Here is a 19,292-nt window from a genome sequence, read left to right as displayed (position 1 = left end):
GAGGATTAAGTGGCTTGTTCAAAGCTCCCCAGATGATAAGTACAGAAGCAAGGGTTTGAATTCAGGCATGTTTAATCCCAAGTCCAGAACTTTCCCCGCTCACCACACTGTCTCTATGAAAGGGTGAAGGGAACCTCTGCCACACCCAGCATCAGGCTGCACCCAACAGGTGTAGCCAGCCAGGAGGGAGGGGAGTAAAGGAGAAGGTCCCAGAGGTGACAGGCGCTTGGCCCCTTCTATGAGAGCAGTGCTAGGGCTCTCCCTGAGGGGTTAGAGAGAAGCGTGGAGGGAAGGGCCCTAGAATCCAACCCAGGGCTTTCCCCTAATGCTCCCTCTCAGGGCAAGAGGACTGTGAGGAACAGGGCAGAAGCACAAGCTGCCCCTGCTCCAGAGGGAGACAGAAAAGGGCCTTCAAGTTCAGGCCAGGTGAGGAGGCCCAGATGATGTGTCTTTTGAGGATGGGGGGTGGGGGGTGGGGGGATGAAGAGTGGGAGGGACCTGAGTCAGAAGAACGGGAAGGAGTGTTATACTTTGACTGCTGGAGTAGGTGGCAACAGAGCAGGCTGGAGACAAGTCATTTGTGGCAGGCCCCATTATGTGCCTCTCAATCTAACACCTCCCCTCCTGGCTGGAAAGGAAGGCTTCCAAATGTGATGCTGCCCTGCTCAGTCTATCTTCTCAGGCTTTTTCCAGGACTTGCGAGTCTCCAGGAAGATCTTGAACAGGGACAAGAGGATGGGCACAGCCATAGGCAGGAAGAGTGGGATGTAGATGGCAAACTTCTGGTCATCAGGGAAATAGAGGAGGTGGAGGAGTGAGGGATCAAAAAAGGCACACTCTGAGGATGTCACAGCTTCCTGGCTGGCAATGAAGGCAGAGGCCAGGTGCCCAGAGGCTAACTCCTCCGCTGCCTTCTGGACTGCAGCTACAGCCCTGTACACCTAGGAAGGGGGCAGGGCGTTACCAAAAAGTCCTAGGCATCGGTTGGTGGGGAGGGTGGGAGAGGGCCTCACTGTGTCTTCCGTCTACCAGGCAGGTTGCCTGGAGTTCGCCCAGGATATATGGAGGCCAGGATAAAAGGGCTAGGGGGTATCTTCTTAGTGCCTGCTTAACACCTCACACCCGTACTTAGACTCCTTACTGGGGAGCTGGCCCTGACCTCTAGAGGAAGCCTGGGCACTCAAGGATGGCATGCCCACACATCCTCTGGACCTCAAATGGCTCTCTGGTTTCACCACACCCTGGGCCCTGCTGGCCACTCCAGTCCTAGGCCACAGAATCCATCCCCTGCCTGCTTACCTCAGATGCCACATCGTCCTTGATGACAATGTTGCTGATCTTGCCCAGAAGCTGGGCCAGGGAAGTGAGAGTGGTGGTGGCTGTGGCCAGGTTCTCCACTGACCGAGCCCAGAGCAGCCGGTCCAGCTCCCAGCTCATTATCCCTTCACTCTTAGGCCCTGAAAACAGGCATTTTGGAGGCACCTGGGGCTGAGCAATCCCAAAGAGCAGCCTGTAGGAACAGCAAAGAAGGTCAAAGGGGCAGAAGGTGGGAGAAGATGGTTAGGATTCCTAGAATAAGTATTAGGATTTTCGATCTCACCCAGAACCACAGGGGTTGTAGGAAGTGCCTTAGCGTCTTAGGGGGTGAGCAGCAACACTAAATAACACAGAGCCCCAAGCCCCACTTTAACCAGTGGTTCTTCACTTTTACCTGTTTCTATATTGTTTCTATATTCTAAGATCTTGTGTGAAAAAAGGTTCCATGGCTAAAATATTTCTAATTAACACTAACTAGTTTAATCCCCTCACCCTGTCTACCCTCTCTTTGGACAAATGGGAACCCTGAGCCTTAGTTAAGGGATGATCCAGGACCACCTCTGACAAGGCATGCGTGCTGTGCCTCTCTATTCCTGCACCATGGTAGACATTGCTAATCAATCAGAATCCTCTTCCCTGATGAGCCCAAACACAGCCTTAGAATACTCAACACAGGGCATCAGGAGGCCACTATCAATAGATCCGTTCGCACAAGAATTAACAGCTATTTTCTTAAGCATCCCTAATCACAGCCTATGGACCTCACATTCATGAGCCTATTTTTCCTATAACACTTTTTGTCAACAACTAGTCTCTCTTAAGAGAAGGATGAAGTGGTCCTTGGAAACCTTTCTTGGTTTCCTTGGGGCTCCAGGCACAGCCAAGGTATCCCTGCCAAGTGAGGGTTTACTGCAGTCAGCCCAGGAGACTGTGGTCAGTCTCAGTGGCCTCGCCCCCAAGTGGATCCCCCAGGACCTCACCGCAACTGAGCCAGGAACACCTCCATCACCCGCACCATGTCCACCTTGACTCTCACTGGCAGCTCCGAGCCATTGTAGGCTTTGGGGTCCACGTTGTATACCTGCAGGGGGAAATAAGGGTGCCTCAACATCACGCCAGGACCACGCACAGCTCTGTCCTAGACACTCTGGAGGCCATGAGAGGAAAGGAAGACATACTCCGTGCTCTTTAAAAATTACAAACCTAATATTTTTGGAATACCTGCTATTAGGAGCTTTATATAAATTTTCTCCTCTACTCCCTCAAAAATCGTTAAAGAAATATTTTTTATTCCATTTTACAGTTCCTACCCATGAGAAGCTCCAATCTAACAGGGGAGACAACATTCCCAACCTGTTAAGACTCCCACAAACAGGGCCAAGATCTAAGTTATACACAGAATAGTCCTAAGTCAGCGCAAAATGCAAGTGTAAAAGGGTCCTACTATATAAACACTGATGGAAATAAGAAGCAGTGGGGCTGGCGGGGGGTGGGTGGGGCACGAGCTCACAGCACCTCACCGCCACCCCCCAACCCAGGCTGGGCCACAGAGGACACCAGAGGAACAACAGAAGGAACAGTCTCAAGGAACATCCCTGACATTTGGGCTCTGGGGTCTCCGTGGTGTGACCATACCATAATGCCACCCCAGCGGGGACTGTGGAAGGCGTTGGTGGCCACTGGAGCCCCATCCTTGTCCTGAATGTACAGGGGGGAGTGGGCAAGCTCAGGAACATAGAGTAGAAAGTTGAGCACAGGGTAAAGGGAGGCAGCACTGGATCCTGTGGCACAAAGAGAAGGGGAGTCAGTACACCAAACACGTTGGGTCTAGATCTTAGGTCCAGGTCAGCCTCTAACTTGCTGGTCACTCACTCTGTGCCTCATTTTCCCCAACTGATAATCACTAGGATATCCTCCAGGCCTGGGTTTCTGTGGTAAAGAACCTCAGCATTCTCCCGAGATGTGCCACATACATGAAGTGCAGTCCTCAGCCTCAAACTGCCCCCAAATTGCCTCTCCTCCAACAGCCTCCCACCTTTTTTGGCAGTGCCATAAAGCAGTCCCTTGGACCTTGCAGGAAAGAAGGGAGGGAGGGAGGGAGGGAGGGAGGGAGGAAAGAAGGGAGGGAGGAGGAATTCGCCAAGGCCTCATGTGCTGCCCCACCCATACCCCTTGGTCCACACTAGCCTGACCCTGGTGCCTAAAATTCCACAACTAGTGATATACTCCCTTTGGTTTGCCTCTATTACAGTTCTACTGTACTCTACTACCTACTCTTCTGAGGTACCAGTGCCAAAATGAAAAATTGTAACCCCAGCTTCAAGGTTCCTCAGCCTCAATCAGCAGAACTGTCAATTCAAATTCTGCCTTCATGTACTTCTGCTGTTGTCTTTCCTACATGTGTGGCCATATTTTTCCTGGATGGCTTGCACGGAGGGAGACGCAGCCTATTCATTTGTTTATAAAAAGTGCTGAGAATGTTTAATCAATGCTTTTGGATGTGACAGTGTGGAGATGGAAATGTCAACAGACTATCGTGAAAAAGGAGCCTAAATGCCCAGCACCTCCTCAACGCCCCTGGACCAACCCACCCTGGGAGCCATCGCTATATACAACCCGCCTCCCACCCCAGGCTGAGCCTTCAGGGTCCTTCCCTGGCCTGGCAGAAAGACCCTCATCATCAGGAGCTCACCCAGCCGGGACTCCACTGGGTTGATGACGTGGGGGAGGCTGTGTGCGGCCAAATAATAGCTGGAGGAAGCTGGGTCAAAGCGGGGGTTTACCCCCAGCACTGCGTAGTAAAGGATCTGTAGAGCAAAGAGAGAGCATGCTATTTGTCTACGGAGCTATATTCCAATTTGTCCCCCCAAAAGATTTGAGGTGCCTTAAAAAGCTAACCATTAGGCAGGGCAAAATATAAGAGACAAAAATCAAGGCCGGGGCTTCCCTGGTGGCGCAGTGGTTGACAGTCCGCCTGCCGATGCAGGGGACACGGGTTCGTGCCCCGGTCCGGGAGGATCCCACATGCCGCGGAGCGGCTGGGCCTGTGAGCCATGGCCGCTGAGCCTGTGCTCCGCAACCGGAGAGGCCACAACAGTGAGAGGCCCGCGTACCACAAAAAAAAAAAAAAAAAAAAAAAAAAAAAAAAAAAATCAAGGCTGAGAGAAAACAGGAGTAGGGAAAAAAATAACAAAGCTAAGGGTAAAGTTAATACACTAAATCCATGTTTTGAACACCACATTATTTTACCAGGCTTTCTCACAGCCTAAACAAAGAATAGCATAATTCAGTGTCCACAAGATCAAATCAAATAAGTTATTCAGAAGTAATTTCTCCCACTACCAAGAACTGATAAAAATTTCTCCCACCTTTTCCCTAAAAGGACACTGCGCAATTAAAAAGACTACATTCATCACATCTTTATTGTTACTACATTAACATATTTCAGGAAGTGTTTTTGTTTGTTTTTTAATAAATTTTTAGGATGGCACAACTGTTAAATACAATTCCAGAGGGAGCCATAAGGAAGTGACTTTTTTAACAAGGATTGACAAAACTCCCCAAGCTGGACACCAAGGAGGGAAAGTAGACCCAGAACCATATACATACACAGGAATTTCCTGGCAAATCAGCAAGCTCAAAGAGCTGGAAAAACAGACTACACTTGTAAATGTCAAATATGGAGGGACTTGGAAAAGGATGGTGCAGCTGGGAAAAGGCCTCCTCAACTTGTTTCCAGTCTCACCTGAGAGTCCACAGAGAAGTTGCCCACAGCCCTGAGGGCATTCAGGAAGGGCTGCACATAGCGCCGGACAGCCCCCTCGATGTCCCAGTGGACGTCATGGGACTTGGGGTCAGGGTTGAGTAAACTGAAGGTGATTTCATAGCCTATAAAAACAGGAGTCAGGGAAGCCAGAGGCATCTGTGGATCAAAGGCAGCCTGTACCCCTGGCTGGGTTGAACTTGGTTCTCCTCTGAAATGGGGCTGGTTGCCATCATGGACGCAAAGGGAGGATAAAACTGGGATGAGGAACACTGAGTGCTTTAAGAAAAAGATGAAACCACAGAAGAAAGGAGTGAAGCGTTTGCATGCAGATTCCCTTCCTGCCCCACTGTCTCCACATAATTCATTTCCCTCTCCCTTCCCGTGGCACAGCCCAGTCACCCTACCCAAGCTGGACTTGAGAGGCCGCCTCTTATCAGAGCTCCACTTGTCCTCTGGGAGGTGGTCAGCCAAGGCTGCAGCAAGCACATCCTCAGTCAAAGACATGGCCTGGGCTACTTGGATTACACGGCGGCCAATGATGTTAAAGGCCTCCCGGTGCATTATCCCCCGCACAACTGCCATCCTCTTGGGCCCAATGTAGCTCATCATGTCCTATGAGGGGCAAGCAAGGGACAGAATACCCACAGCTCAGGGAAGAAAGCAGAAGAGCACTCTGGCTCCTGTCTTTGAGAATCTGGCCTTTTGCCACCGACCAACAGGACTGCACCTCTCTCTAGATTCATTGCGAACTATTATGTCAACATTTCTGAGCTATGGGTATATATGAGTGTTTTCATTCATTTCAGTTCCCTTCTCCTTCCCAGTTGACATAGGTGCAGGCAACAGTTATATCTTCATGGGCTGGAAACTAAGAGACGGCATGCTGAGCAAGAATAAACAAACAACTGGAAAGTTTGATGTAAGTAAATGGCAAATGGCAAAGAGGCAAGTACAAGAATTTTCACAGCAGCATTATTTGTAATAGGATAAAACTGGAGACAATCCAAATGCCTGTCAGCAACAGAATGGATAAATTGTGATATGTTTATACAATGAAACATTAGACAGAATTTTAAATGAATGCATTAGATTCAACTAGACATATTATCATAGATGATTCAAACATAAAGGTCAAGCAAAATGAAAACTGGAGAAGAACATGTGCTGCATTACGGCATTTATATAAAGTTCAAAAATATATAAAATTAAACATATTGTTTATAGAGATATATGTGATAAAACTTGAAAGAAAAATATGAAAATGATACATATAAACTATGGTCACCTTTGGCTGCAAGGGAATGGGATATAATCATGGAGATGCACAGGGCTGTATTATAGTTTGCAAGCTGGGGGTGGGTACATGGATGTTTATTAAAATTTTCCTTCATCTTTTTGTAATAATTAAATATTTCATTATAAATTTAAAAATAAAATGGTAGCTGGTACAGCTCCCACCAAGCCTTTTGCTCAGAAACTAAAAAGGTCAATATATTGCTCATATTATCATCACAGCCCATTCAAACCAGCTTCTTTAACCCTATTGATTGTTTTTCCACTTTAAATTGGAACTTTAGGACTTCCCTGATAGTGCAGTGGTTAAGAATCCACCTGCCAATGCAGGGGACATGGATTCGAGCCCGGGTCTGGGAAGATCCCACATGCCGCAGAGCAACTAAGCCTGTGTGCCACAACGACTGAGCCTGCGCTCTAGAGTCCGTGCTCCGCAACAAGAGAAGCCACTGCAATGAGAAGCCCGCGCACCTCAACGAAGAGTAGCCCCCGCTCGCCGCAACTAGAGAAAGCCCACATGCAGCAACGAAAACCCAATGCAGCCAAAATAAATAAATAAATAATATATATATATATATATATATATTTTTTTTTAAAGAAACTTTAACCACATACAAGCCTTGGATTTAGAAAGACCCAGAGTCAATGAAAACAATCCCTATTTGTATTCTTTTAAAAAAATACTTGAGGAGAGTTTTCTGTAGCAAATGGAAGGAATGGGCAGCAATACTGCACGGAAGAGACTTAGGAGAGGACAAGCTGAAGGGAGAAGGCATGTCCGCAGCCTCTCTGCTCACCCTACCTGAGGGAGAAGTGAGGAGTGTTCAGAGATCACGTACACTGTCAGGGAGCCCTCTGCTTGCTCCGATGGCTCAGCAAACATGGTTTCTGCCTCTGGGGACAAGAACAGGTGGTGTACCAGGAGCGAAAACACCATTCCCTCTCCCTCTGGCTCCCACACGGTGCCTAACGCATCACTCCACCTCCCGCTCACACCCAGCTGACACTGTGGCCAGGCTTGGCCCTTGGTGGCCCAGGCTGAGACACAAGGTATCTCATTCCCAGCTTTCCCAGAGAGATTTTGGAGTGAAGACAAGTTATAGAGGGAGTTCCCTGGTGGCCTAGTGGTTAGGATTCCAGGCTTTCACTGCCGTGGCCCAGGTTCAATCCCTGGTCAGGGAACTGAGATCCTTGCAGGACACACGGCACAGCTTCCCCCCGCCCCCCGCAAAAAAAAGGGACAAGATATAGAAACTACACACTTAGAGATCAGAAGGAAAAAGAGGGCTTCCTGTTAAAATGATCACCCCTCCTAGTACCTTGTATACTGCCCAATGACAGGGCCTCCTCCTCATGATCCAAAGCCCTCCGATAGGCCTTCTGGAAACGGCATTTGATTTTCAATTTGTCTTAGAGAAAAGAAAGAAGCATGATGAGAAGAGCAAGTGTCAGACTCTGCCCACCCTTCCAGCCCTAATGCTGTCCAGTGTCTGAGGAGAGCAAGATGATAGTTTGCAGACAAATACCAAGCATTGGCAACAGCCAATTCTAATGATTTCTGCATGGATGATATAAATACATGACACTCCACCTCTTCCACCTGCCCAGCTCTTGCCTCTCGCTGTGTACCTTCAACCTGAAGTACCCTCCCCACAGGGAAATCTATTACAATATTCATTACATTAGTAGGTAAAAGGAGGAAAACCATATGATCATTTCAATAGATGTCTCAAAATAAACTCAGTGAACATTCTTGATAAAAATAAGATACACACTTAATGACAAAACACTATAGTTCCATTAAAATTAGCACTAAAACAAGGATGCCTGCTATCTCCTCTATTATTTAGCACTGTTCTTCCTGAAGTTCCTGACCAATGCAGTAAGTGAAAAAAGAGAAACATGAATATTTGAAAGAAACAGACAAAATGGTCACTTTTTGAAGTAGGATAATTATTTTCAAAGGGAATCAAAGAGAACCAACTAAAAAACTATTATAAGAAAATGCAAGAATGGGTAGCTTTCTAATAAATACCAGCAGTATCCAATTAAAAAAGCAAGTATTTTTTAAAATCCCAATTGCAGTAACAATAAAGAATATAAAAATATCCAGGAATACATGTACAAAAATGTAAGAAAAAAAAACAAACAGAAAATAAACAAATGGGACCTAATGAAACTTAAAAGCTTTTGCACAGTAAAGGATACCATAAACAAGACCAAAAGACAACCCTCAGAATGGGAGAAAATAATTGCAAATGAAGCAACTGACAAAGGATTAATCTCCAAAATTTATAAGCAACTCATGTAGCTCAATAACAAAAAAACAAACAACCCAATCCAAAAATGGCAGAAGACCTAAATAGACATTTCTCCAAAGAAGATATACAGATTGCCAACAAACACATGAAAGAATGCTCGACATCATTAATCATTAGAGAAATGCAAATCAAAACTACAATGAGATATCATCTCACACCGGTCAGAATGGCCATCATCAAAAACTCTAGAAACAACAAATGCTGGAGAGGGTGTGGAGAAAAGGGAACACTCTTGCACTGCTGGTGGGAATGTAAACTGATACAGCCACTATGGAAAACAGTATGGAGCTTCCTTAAAAAACTACAAATAGAACTACCATATGACCCAGCAATCCCACTACTGTGCATATACCCTGAGAAAACCATAATTCAAACAGAGTCATGTACCAAAATGTTCATTGCAACTCTATTTACAATAGCCAGGACATGGAAGCAACCTAAGTGTCCATCAACAGATGAATGGATAAAGAAGATGTGGCACATATATACAATGGAATATTACTCAGACATAAAAAGAAATGAAACTGAGTTATTTGTAGTGAGGTGGATGGACATGGAGTCCATCATACAGAGTGAAGTTAAGTCAGAAGGAGATAAACAAACACCGTATGCTAACACATATATATGGAATCTAAGAAAAAAAAATGTCATAAAGAGACTAGGGGTAGGACGGGAATGAAACACAGACCTACTAGAGCATGGACTTGAGGATATGGGGAGGGGGAAGGGTAAGCTGTGACGAAGTGAGAGAGTGGCATGGACATATATACACTACCAAACGTAGGGTGGATAGCTAGTGGGAAGCAGCCGCCATAGCACAGGGAGATCAGCTCTGTGCTTTGTGACCACCTAGAGGGGTGGGATAGGGAGGGTGGGAGGGAGGGAGCCGCAAGAGGGAAGAGATATGGGAACATATGTATATGTATAACTGATTCACTTTGTTGTAAAGCAGAAACTAACACACCATTGTAAAGCAATTATATGCCAATAAAGATGTTAAAAAAAAAAACAGGACTTTACTCAATGACATAAAAGAAGATCTGAATAAAATGGAAACACATACAAGGCTCCTAGATGGAAAAACTAAAATATTCTCAGGATATCAATTCTCTCCAAGTTAATCTAAACATGTAAATCAATCCCAAAGGGATTTATTTCACCACCTGGAACTGACAAGCTGAACCTAAAATTTATTAGGAAAGTTCTTTACAGAATTCCAGAAGAATGCAGAAGAAATGGCAGAATTTTAAAATTGCCATTTTGCAACCTAATGAAATGAATTCCAGTATCAACAGATGCTAAAATCATCAGGTGAAAGGTTGACAGAGAACTAAAATACAGAAATCAAGTTGACAATATCTGAACTAAATAATCATCTTTGTATTACCCAAAATGAAACAACCAGGCCACTACATAATATAACACAATAGGAAGTACAACACACCAACTGTAAAGTATTCTTGCCTAAAAAACTGAACATGGGGCTTCCCTGGTGGCACAGTGGTTGAGAATCCGCCTGCTCATGCAGGGAACACGGGTTCATGCCCCGGTCTGGGAAGATCCTACATGCCGCGGAGTGGCTGGGCCCGTGAGCCATGGCCGCTGAGCCTGCGCGTCTGGAGCCTGTGCTCCGCAACCGGAGAGGCCACAACAGTGAGAGGCCCACATACCGAAAAACAAACAAACAAACAAAAAACCAAAAAAAAAAAAACACTGAACATGGTAGTGTATATATGTCCATGCCACTCTCTCACTTCATCCCAGCTTACCCTTCCCCCTCACCATGTCCTCAAGTCCATTCTCTACGTCTGCGTCTTTATTCCTGTCCTGCCCCTAGGTTCTTCAGAACCATTTTTTTTTTTTTTAGATTCCATATATTTGTGCTGGCATCCAGTATTTGTTTTTCTCTTTCTGACTTATGTCACTCTGTATGACAAACTCTAGGTCCATCCACCTCACTACATATAACTCAATTTCGTTTCTTTTTATAGCTGAGTAATATTCCATTGCATATATGTGCCTATATACAGTACCAAATGTAAAATAGATAGCTAGTGGGAAGCAGCTGCATAGCACAGGGAGATCAGCTCAGTGCTTTGTGACCACCTAGAGGGGTGGGATAGGGAGGGTGGGAGGGAGATGCAAGAGGGAAGGGATATGGGGATATATGTATATATATATAGCTGATTCACTTTGTTATACAGCAGAAACTAACACAACATTGTAAAGCAATTATACTCCAATAAAGATGTTAAAAAAAAACCAAAACTGAACCTGGGGACTTCCCTAGCAGTCCAGTGGTTGGGACTCTGTGCTTCCACTGAAGGGGGCACAGGTTCGATCCCCGGTTGGGGAACTAAGATCCTGCATGCCACGAAGTGAGGCCAAAAAATAAATTTAGGACTTGCCTGGTGGCGCAGTGCTTAAGAATCTGCCTGCCAATGCAGGGGACATGGTTTGAGCCCTGGTCCAGGATGATCCCACATGCTGCAGAGCAACTAAGCCCGTGCACCACAACTACTGAGCCTGCTCTCTAGAGCCCTCAAGCCACAACTACTGAGCCAACGTGCTGCAACTACTGAGCCCGTGTGCTGCAACTACTGAAGCCTGTGTACCTAGAACCCATGCTCTGCAAAAAGAGAAGCCACCTCAATGAGAAGCCCTTGCACCACATCAAAGAGTAGCCCCCGCTCGCTGCAACTAGAGAAAGACTGTGCGCAGCAATGAAGACCCAATGCAGCCAAATTATAAATTAAATTAAAAAATAAATTTTAAAAAATTTTAAAAAAACTGATTTTAAGTAAACCTCTAGATCTAACTACCAGTTCATAAGAAATATGGATACTAGAGAAATAAGTTAAATGAAACCAGGAGGAAGAAATCTGCCAAATCCAGAATGTGAGATGTTCTATCAAACATATGACCTGGTTTCTCCAACAAATCAATGAAAACAAGTATATTGGGATGGGGTAGGGAGAGCTGGTATATAATAAAAGAGACAAGAGACTTAAAATGGGGATCATAATGTTAGGATTAAATGAGGCAACACGTGTAAAGTGTTTCACCAAGTTTCTGACATATAATGAACAACTAATATTAGCTATCATTATTACTAACTAGTGATATCCCTCCCTCTCCTCCTCATTTAACTTGAATTCCTACACATCCTTTAAAAATCTGGCTTAAAAATTACAGCCCTCGGGGCTTCCCTCGTGGCGCACTGGTTGAGAGTCCGCCTGCCGATGCAGGGGACAAGGGTTCGTGCCCTGGTCCCAAGTGCTGCGGAGCGGCTGGGCCCGTGAGCCACGGCCGAGCCTGCGCGTCCGGAGCCTGTGCTCCGCGACGGGAGACGCCACGACGGTGAGAGGCCCGCGTACCGAAAAAAAAAAAAAAAAAAAAATTACAGCCCTCAAAACCTTCTCTACCTTTCTTTCCTCCAGACAGTTATAGTCTCTTTCTTAAGTACAATCTCTGTTTCTTATATACTTCTGTGATTTCTTTGTCTCTCTCCCCTACCTATGAATTTCTTGAAACCAATATCAATTTCTTATTCATCCCCAAATTCCTGATATCTACGTGCTTAACACTCCGTAAAGTATTTAATGTTAAACTGAATAAGGCCTGTATGTAAGTCCAAATTGATTCCAAACCCTGTTGTTCATTCCAGTACATCCCACATCCTCCCCTGTCCCGTAATGAGCATCACCTACTTCTGATCAGGTAGCACAACTGTTTTATGAATAAAACTGCCCCTTTAATGGTGAATACTGCATTTAAATCTACTTTTTTTCTTAGCAAACACACTGTTCATTCAAAGTGGCCTTTTAATAAGTTTGTAATCACCTTTACGGGATACCCGTGCTCCTCCTATACAACCTATCTGCGGACTGAACTCAGACCAGAAAGGCAGCCCTGATCAGGAACTCACACTTCAGAGGGATCTCTCTCTCATGCACAACGGTGAAGGGCAGCTTTTCCTGGTCGTCCAATGGCACTGATTCCTGGGTAAACACGACAGTGACCGGCACCATGAGCCGGAGCTGCGGGAAGAAGTAGCAGGGCCATCAGTGAGTCTCCATCTTGCCGGTGGGCTGTCCCCTGGTCCTCCGCCACCGAGGTCTTACCTGCAGGGAATTCAGCCCACTGATCTGGGAGTAAGGCAATGGGGCCCGGTAGGTCTCCGTGGTCTTCCACCAGAGCGGCAGCCCCAGCACGATGACCACCGCGGCGAAGAAGAGAGCGGCGCGCTTGCCTCGAACCACCTCTGGGGACACGGGGGGATCCACTGAGGCGCCGCCAGGGGTGGGCTTGGGTGCCGGCCCCACCCCCGACGCGGAAGAGCCCCGGCAACCTGTACTCAGAACCTCGCAACCCGCATTCGAAGGGATTCCCCGGCGAGGGGCCCGGACCCTAGTCTGAAGGGATTCTTCCTGAGACGAACCCCGAACCCCCATCCTCTGTGCCAGGGACCTAAGGCACACACAGTCCCCACCGCCGCATTCCTCCCTCGCAATCCGCGAGCCGCAGCCCCCTTCCGAATGCCACCGCACCTAGGTCTGTAGCTGCGGCCCCGGGGGCCGCCATACTCGCTTCCAACCGCTCTTGCCGCCGAGGGGAGGAGCTGCGTAGGCCTCCCCCAATCGGAAACCCGCAAGGAGTAGGAGTGCCCACGGCAGCGATCGTGACCAATCACGAGCGGCAATCTAGACGAAAACCGACGAAGGGTGGGCGGGGTGCGCAGGGAGCTTCTCCCGGAGCTTGAAAGGACGCTGACCCGGCGATTGAGGAGCTGTGCGGGTTTCGGTTTTGCAGAAAGATACCTTCCGCTTCCTTGTGGAACCCACTCCTAGCCCAGGGAATAAGAGCGCAAACTCTGCAGTTGTTAAATACTAGCCGGGAGACCACGGGAAGCTCTTAAGTCTCAGTGTTCACATCTGAAAAATGGAGATACTTGACTAAAATGAGGTCATTCATGGAAAGAGCACACGGAAAGTCGCTCATCAGGATCATTGTTTATCATCCGTATTATAAAGCTCCTCTTCCGGAGAAGCAAGCTAATAGTACCTTTTAAGGATATTTAGCTCATTTAATATTTTTAAAATTCATTTGAATTCATTTACAACTTGTTAAAGTCTGAATACCTCACTTAAAATTCTTGAAAATTCATGAGCACAGAATTCTGGATGATCCTGGTCACTTGGGTTCAAATCCCAGCTTCACCACTTTACCTGAGTGAGCTTGAGAAATTAATTAACCTTTCTGTGCATGTTTCCTCATATTAAAATAGGGATAGCAGGGAAATCCCTGGCGGTCCAATGGTTAGGACTCTGCAGGCGGCGTGGGTTCGATTCGGGGAACTAAGATCCCACATGCCACGTGACGTGGCCAAGAAAAATAAAATTGTTTTAATAAATAAATAAAATAGGAATAGCAATAGTATCTACTTTATGTAGAATTGTTGTAGTAAATGAGTTAACAACTGTAAAATGATTAGAATAGGGCCTGGCAGGAGACTAATATGTAAGATTGAGCTTTTATTTTTTATTTTATTTTTTTTTTTGCGGTACGCGGGCCTCTCACTGTTGTGGCCTCTCCCGTTGCGGAGCACAGTCTCCGGACGCGCAGGCTCAGTGGCCATGGCTCACGGGCCCAGCCGCTCCACGGCATGTGGGATCTTCCCAGACCGGGGCACGAACCTGTGTCCCCTGCATCGGCAGTGGGGCTCTCAACCACTGCACCACCAGGGAAGCCCCTGAGCTATTTTAATTAATAAAAGATCAGGCCACACTGGGCCTACACTCCCATACTGCAATAATTAGCTGGGCGGAGCATTGGTTGTGCACAGAGAATGGCCTCCCCAGTTCACACAGAACACACAGCAGGTTCTCTCATCTTTTCATCTGCTCAGATAGACCCAGGTGCTCCACCTACAGACCCACGTCCAAGCTAAGTGGTCAAAGTTCATTATGAGACTTCACCAGGTCTGCTCTTGCCCAGACCCTTAAATTGGCTCCCTCTGTGCCCCTATCTATCCCAAATGGGAGTAAGCAATAGCTCTCGGCAACCTCCTAGATACCCTAATGTGTCGCATCGCTGAGCCCTGGGGATTTTCCCCGTTGGGCAACCCAGGTGCCCCTTCTGCTGTGGCTCCCCCTGGTGAAATGTATCAAGCCTCAGCAGGGCTCAACACAGCTGAGAGGTGAGAGACTCCTCCCATCGCCTCTTATCCCAGCTTGGGGCCACGTGCAAAAGCTGCGTTCAGAAGTAGGTTGAGTCCTGCCTCACTCCATCCTTCTGCACCTGCTGCCGAGTGCCTCTGAAGTGGCAGTTCCCGAAAGACTCACAGCCCTCCATACTGCCACGCTCCAGCCTCGGACATCAACAGCAAGAACCTGAGCTGAGAATGGTGACTGGGTGTGCCCCTCCCCCCAAAAACTTAAAGCCCAGTAAAACTCAAAACCCACCCTCTCTACCTCCACAGTCAGAGAGGGCTCAGAGACAGTAGTCAGCAGAGATCAGAAACTGGGAGGTGGGAATTGGATGTGTAAAAAAGACAGACAAAGTAGCATGTTTTGCTACCATTTATTTGCTATGTGGTATGTACCCAAAGCATGAGTCAGCTCTGGTGCCCTACCCTCTGATCCCAGGAGAGAGGGTGGGCAAGGAGAGCCCAAGGAGAAGCAACCTCATCATGGGGAAATTGTGGGGGCTGGCAGAGGCAGGGGAGAGACCCAGGCATCCTGCTCTGACTTCTAGCAAGTTCTCCTGCCCTCGGTCATGAGGGGCTCCCTATCCTCCCATCCAATGGTCCCAGGTGCAGCAATTGGAGAGGGGAGGGGAGGAGAAAAAAGGAAGATGACTCAGTGCTGGGTGGAGGCATCTCCACTCTTCATGGCTACTTGGCCCTGGCTGTAACTACAGGCAAAATTGGGTGCAGGTGGCCGGGCCGAGGGCTATGGTATGGAGTGGGTACTCAGTAGGCGTGGTTGGCAACGTAGAGGGATTGTGCTGCCGCTCCACCATCTTCTCCGCTGCCTTCATACTTGCCCTGGGCCGCAAGGCCATTCACCTGCAAAAGGAAGGGGCTAAGGAGGCCGACCCAGTCCACAGGTGCTGAACCCTCCCAGACTACAGCCTCTGGGTGCTGACCCCGCCTAGCTACACATCACCTCCCCACCCACCACCTCTAGCTCCCAACCTCGGCCCGCTTGATGAACTCCTCAGTGGCGGCCCCAGCATTATCCCGTTGCCCTCGCCAGGTGTTGAGTGCAGAGGCCTGCAGGGCACGCCCATAGGAGAAGGTGAGGGCCCAGGGCCGGGGAAGGGGGCATTGGTTGATAGCATTGAGGTTGAGAGATGCCTCCTCTTCACTCTGACCCCCAGACAGAAAGGTCACTCCTAGGGTGGAGAAGAGAAGACAAACTGATTGATCACTCCTTATTTTTCCGGGGTAAGGAACCCCTGGAGGCCACAAGAACGGGGGAAGAACGTGAGAATGGGTCTTAGGGAAAGGAACAGGTTTGGAAGCAGGGTGGTACCTGGGACAGCTGGGGGCACAGTGCGACGAAGGGCAGTGACAGTTGCCATGGCAATCTCCTCTGGGCTATACTTAATGGGACAGGCATGGCCAGGTGTCACCATGTTGGGCTTGAGCAGGGTCCCCTCCAGGTACACGTGATGGTCACTCAGGGCCTTGTACACCGCAGCCAGGACCTGGGGGTCAGAGGAGGTTTACTAAGGTTCTGGGCCCCTGCCACTCACTACATTATGTTCCTTGTCTAGGGTTGGGTGGGCATGACTGTGAGGGTGGGTACAGGTCAGACTCACAGGTACATTCTGGGGTCAAGTAAAAGAGTGCTTGAGGAAGGTGCCTGCATCTGAGCCAGGGACTGTGGGGAACAGGCTCCCTGTCAGGCTTTCTCTGTGGTATATGTCTGTGCCCAGGTGTGGACTCACCTTCTCTGTAACGTACTGGCAACGTTTGAGGTCATGGTCTCCATCAGGCAGGATCTCAGGTTCCACAATAGGCACAATCCCATTCTGCAGGTAAGAGCAGAGTAGCTTGGGATGGGCAGTAGGTAAGATGGAAGAAAGCCATGTAACCCTCTCGCCACCAGGCACAGAGCACCCATCTGACCCCCTCTCACACACATAGGCACACCTGCTGGCAGATGCTGGCATAGCGGGCCAGCACGTTGGCATTCTCCAGAATGGCAAGTGCTGAGGGTGTACGTTCACTGATTTTCAGTACGCAGCGCCACTTGGCGAAGTCGGCGCCATCCTTCTTGTACTGGGCACAGCGTTCCGAGAGCCCATCCAGCCCTGCAGGCATAGTGCCAGCCTCATTACTCTGCTCCTCTTTGCCAGCAGCAACCACCCAACAACCCTGTGGTCCTGAAGCCCACCCTTCCTGTACCTTGAGTGGTGGTTTCTCCATCAGTCCCGGCTAGAGGCACTACACCCTTGTCAACCTGAAGGGGAAACACAGGCACAGAACTGAACCCTGGCAGGATTCCGCTTGCCACCCCTCACACCCACACACCTATTTCCATGCTCAGCCCCCATCCAGGGCCAGTGGCTGCACCTTGATGCCCACGACAATGCCCTTATCCTGGATGGTACGGACGAAGAGGACACCATTATCATCTTTCTGGTAGAGTGTCTCATGGAAGAATATGACACCTCCAATGCACTTCTTCACACGGTCATCAGCACTGAACAGGACCTGACGGTACAACCGGCGATTCTCCTCTGTGTTCTCCACCCCAATTTGGCTCAGCCGCTTGGCCATGCTGCCTGGGGGCAAACAAAGTAGGGTGGTAAGGTCATCCCCAGGGCTCCCTGGACACCTCTTCCCCACCTGACCACAGGCCCCCACCTACCTACAGACTCATCTGCGGCCAGAATGCCTTTGCCTGGAGCCACAATCCGGAGGGCAATGTCGGACAACTCCTTTTTCTGCTCAGCAGAAAGGGCTGGGTACAAGTGAGGCATGGTGACAGTTCTGTGGAATGGAGACAAGGTATAAAAGCTGGACCCCACCCACTACCTCCTCTGCTTCCTCTCCTGCCCATATGGAGAGGAATGGCCTTTTCCTTCCACCCCAGCAAGGAGGGGCTGGGAACAGGGCAGCAGCAGTCCTTGGCGTGGGTCCTGGGCATTAAAATGGCACCAATCCCTCTGACAGCCAGCAGGCTCAGGACCCCAGTTCCCACATCTCCTTTTGTCCCTGTTGGGCACCCTTCCCAGCCCCAGGGTGGGGGTGGGGAGGTGAGCAGCCCCAAAGCTGCAGGTCTTCTTATGAAACTGCTGCCCAAATAAAGATGCCAACCCTGTTTTCACTGAATTTGGCCCCTTCTTCCGGTGGGCGTAAGCCCTGGCCTTTCCAACTTCCCCCTTCTCATCCTCAGCAGGGCCCTGAGGGAAAATGCACTTACTTCAGAGGCTTCAGAATGAGGCAAAATTACCCATCACCCCTCTTCCCTCAGCTTCTGGAGGAAAAGAGTGGGGGTAGGGAGGAGGAGTGGCACAAAAAATGGCCACAGGCTTCCATAACCTCCTCTCCATTCCCTGAACCTAACTGCCGAGGCAGTCAGGAGAATGGGAGCAGAGGATCAGGGTTCAAAGGAATGAGGAGAGAGCCTGAGAGGAGAGAGAGGGAGAGATGCAGGAGCAACAGGGAGGAGACTTGTGGGGAGATGATGGTGAGACAGGCTAACTAGTCAGGTGGAAGGACCTAGACCAGGGGGACCATGAAGAGAGGAGAACTGGAGAGGGAACTCAGCCTAGCAGAGGCAGCAGGCTGAGATTAAAATGGTCTGGGTGAGAGAGGCTAACCCCAAGGAAAAATCCAGTAGGCAGAAGATTTAGGATTGGAAAAGCTGCATAAGAGCTTAAGAGGAAGGAGTGGTGTGGGAGAAGCTGAGCAGTGGTGTGGGGTTTCCAGTGGACAGAAAGGAGAGAGAATGTAAGAAGAGAGCTGAGAAGGCACATCCAGGGGCCCCCAGGAGCAGGGTAAGGAAGGCAGAAAGAAGAGTCAGGGAGAGGAAGCGGAGATGCTGAGCAACTCCCGCTTCACCCCGGGCCTCACCTGTGAGCGGAGAGTTAGCTGCGGCAGCCACAGGAGCAGCTCGGCTTCAGGTCCGCAGCAGCTTCGGCTCCAAGCCCGGCTCCTGTAAATGAGGCTGCGGCTACTGCAGAGCTACGTGACTCCCCCGGAGGGCGGGGCCAGCACCTCCCTGCCCTGGCCACGCCCTCTCCCAGGACTGGACTCCGTGGCGAGGCCTCGCCCACAGAGGCGGGGCGGCGAGGTGGAGTGACTACTCTATCGGGATCTCAGAGGTGGTTGCGCACTGTCCCCCTCCCACCTGGTGGAGGCCCCATGGGCAGGAAATGGCCTCGCCTCATTTCTGCCACAATCGCCTTTACCATGCTCAGCGCACTGTGAGGGCTGTTGGGGACGAAGCCTGGTCTGGTGAAGAAGGGTCACCTAAACAATCACAACAGTTGGGTTAGGTGGGACACAGGCACCAACAGTGTGGGAGTCCAGGGCAGAGAGTAAGGAACTGAGTTTCTCTGTCCTCACGCCCTTATTC

The 19,292-nt window shown here is 49.0% G+C and overlaps 2 protein-coding genes across 3 annotated transcripts; both read right to left on the bottom strand.

The window, feature by feature from the left end:
- On the bottom strand, positions 1–13,357 carry PIGS (phosphatidylinositol glycan anchor biosynthesis class S). Of its 2 annotated transcripts, XM_059047360.2 has the most exons (12): positions 13,248–13,357; positions 12,822–12,961; positions 12,626–12,737; positions 7,696–7,785; positions 7,179–7,270; positions 5,488–5,695; positions 5,063–5,205; positions 4,010–4,124; positions 2,953–3,098; positions 2,298–2,398; positions 1,300–1,510; positions 1–941 (listed from the first exon to the last, which is right to left on the bottom strand). In XM_059047360.2, exons 1-12 carry the CDS (start codon positions 13,279–13,281, stop codon positions 666–668), a joined length of 1,668 nt encoding a protein of 555 aa, XP_058903343.1. In that variant the 5' UTR covers positions 13,282–13,357; the 3' UTR covers positions 1–665. The 2 variants fall into 2 exon arrangements, with proteins under 2 accessions (XP_058903343.1, XP_066877823.1); XM_067021722.1 differs by lacking the exon at positions 13,248–13,357 and having other exon boundaries at positions 12,822–13,238.
- A 1,908-nt stretch (positions 13,358–15,265) lies between these two features.
- Positions 15,266–19,003, bottom strand: ALDOC (aldolase, fructose-bisphosphate C). Its single transcript, XM_059047367.2, has 9 exons — positions 18,788–19,003; positions 17,580–17,701; positions 17,282–17,493; positions 17,114–17,168; positions 16,859–17,019; positions 16,654–16,737; positions 16,236–16,410; positions 15,896–16,095; positions 15,266–15,766 (listed from the first exon to the last, which is right to left on the bottom strand). The coding sequence occupies exons 2-9, from the start codon at positions 17,689–17,691 to the stop codon at positions 15,671–15,673; spliced, it is 1,095 nt and encodes a 364-aa protein (XP_058903350.1). The 5' UTR covers positions 17,692–17,701; positions 18,788–19,003; the 3' UTR covers positions 15,266–15,670.
- Positions 19,004–19,292: the final 289 nt, after the last annotated feature.

The sequence above is a fragment of the Kogia breviceps genome, chromosome 19, assembly GCF_026419965.1.
Source record: "Kogia breviceps isolate mKogBre1 chromosome 19, mKogBre1 haplotype 1, whole genome shotgun sequence".
In the NCBI taxonomy this organism is placed as follows: Eukaryota; Metazoa; Chordata; class Mammalia; order Artiodactyla; family Physeteridae; genus Kogia; species Kogia breviceps.
Note: the sequence above shows the minus strand (reverse complement) of the source record. Positions and strands in the feature narration are given on the sequence as shown.

What these genes read in the sequence shown, in the direction of transcription:
- ALDOC (XM_059047367.2), bottom strand. Translation starts at nt 17,691, where the DNA reads ATGCCTCACTTGTACCCAGCCCTTTCTGCTGAGCAGAAAAAGGAGTTG. An exon ending in GCCAGTACGTTACAGAGAAG is followed by an intron (nt 16,411 to 16,653) that starts GTGAGTCCACAC and finishes TCTGACCCCCAG; the next exon opens with GTCCTGGCTGCGGTGTACAA. An exon ending in TGTGCCCCCAGCTGTCCCAG is followed by an intron (nt 16,096 to 16,235) that starts GTACCACCCTGC and finishes TCTCCACCCTAG; the next exon opens with GAGTGACCTTTCTGTCTGGG.
- PIGS (XM_067021722.1), bottom strand. Translation starts at nt 13,151, where the DNA reads ATGGGGGTTCGGGGTTCGTCTCAGGAAGAATCCCTTCAGACTAGGGTC. An exon ending in GTGTTCCTGGCTCAGTTGCG is followed by an intron (nt 1,511 to 2,297) that starts GTGAGGTCCTGG and finishes CTGTTCCTACAG; the next exon opens with GCTGCTCTTTGGGATTGCTC. An exon ending in AGGACGATGTGGCATCTGAG is followed by an intron (nt 942 to 1,299) that starts GTAAGCAGGCAG and finishes CCCCCTTCCTAG; the next exon opens with GTGTACAGGGCTGTAGCTGC.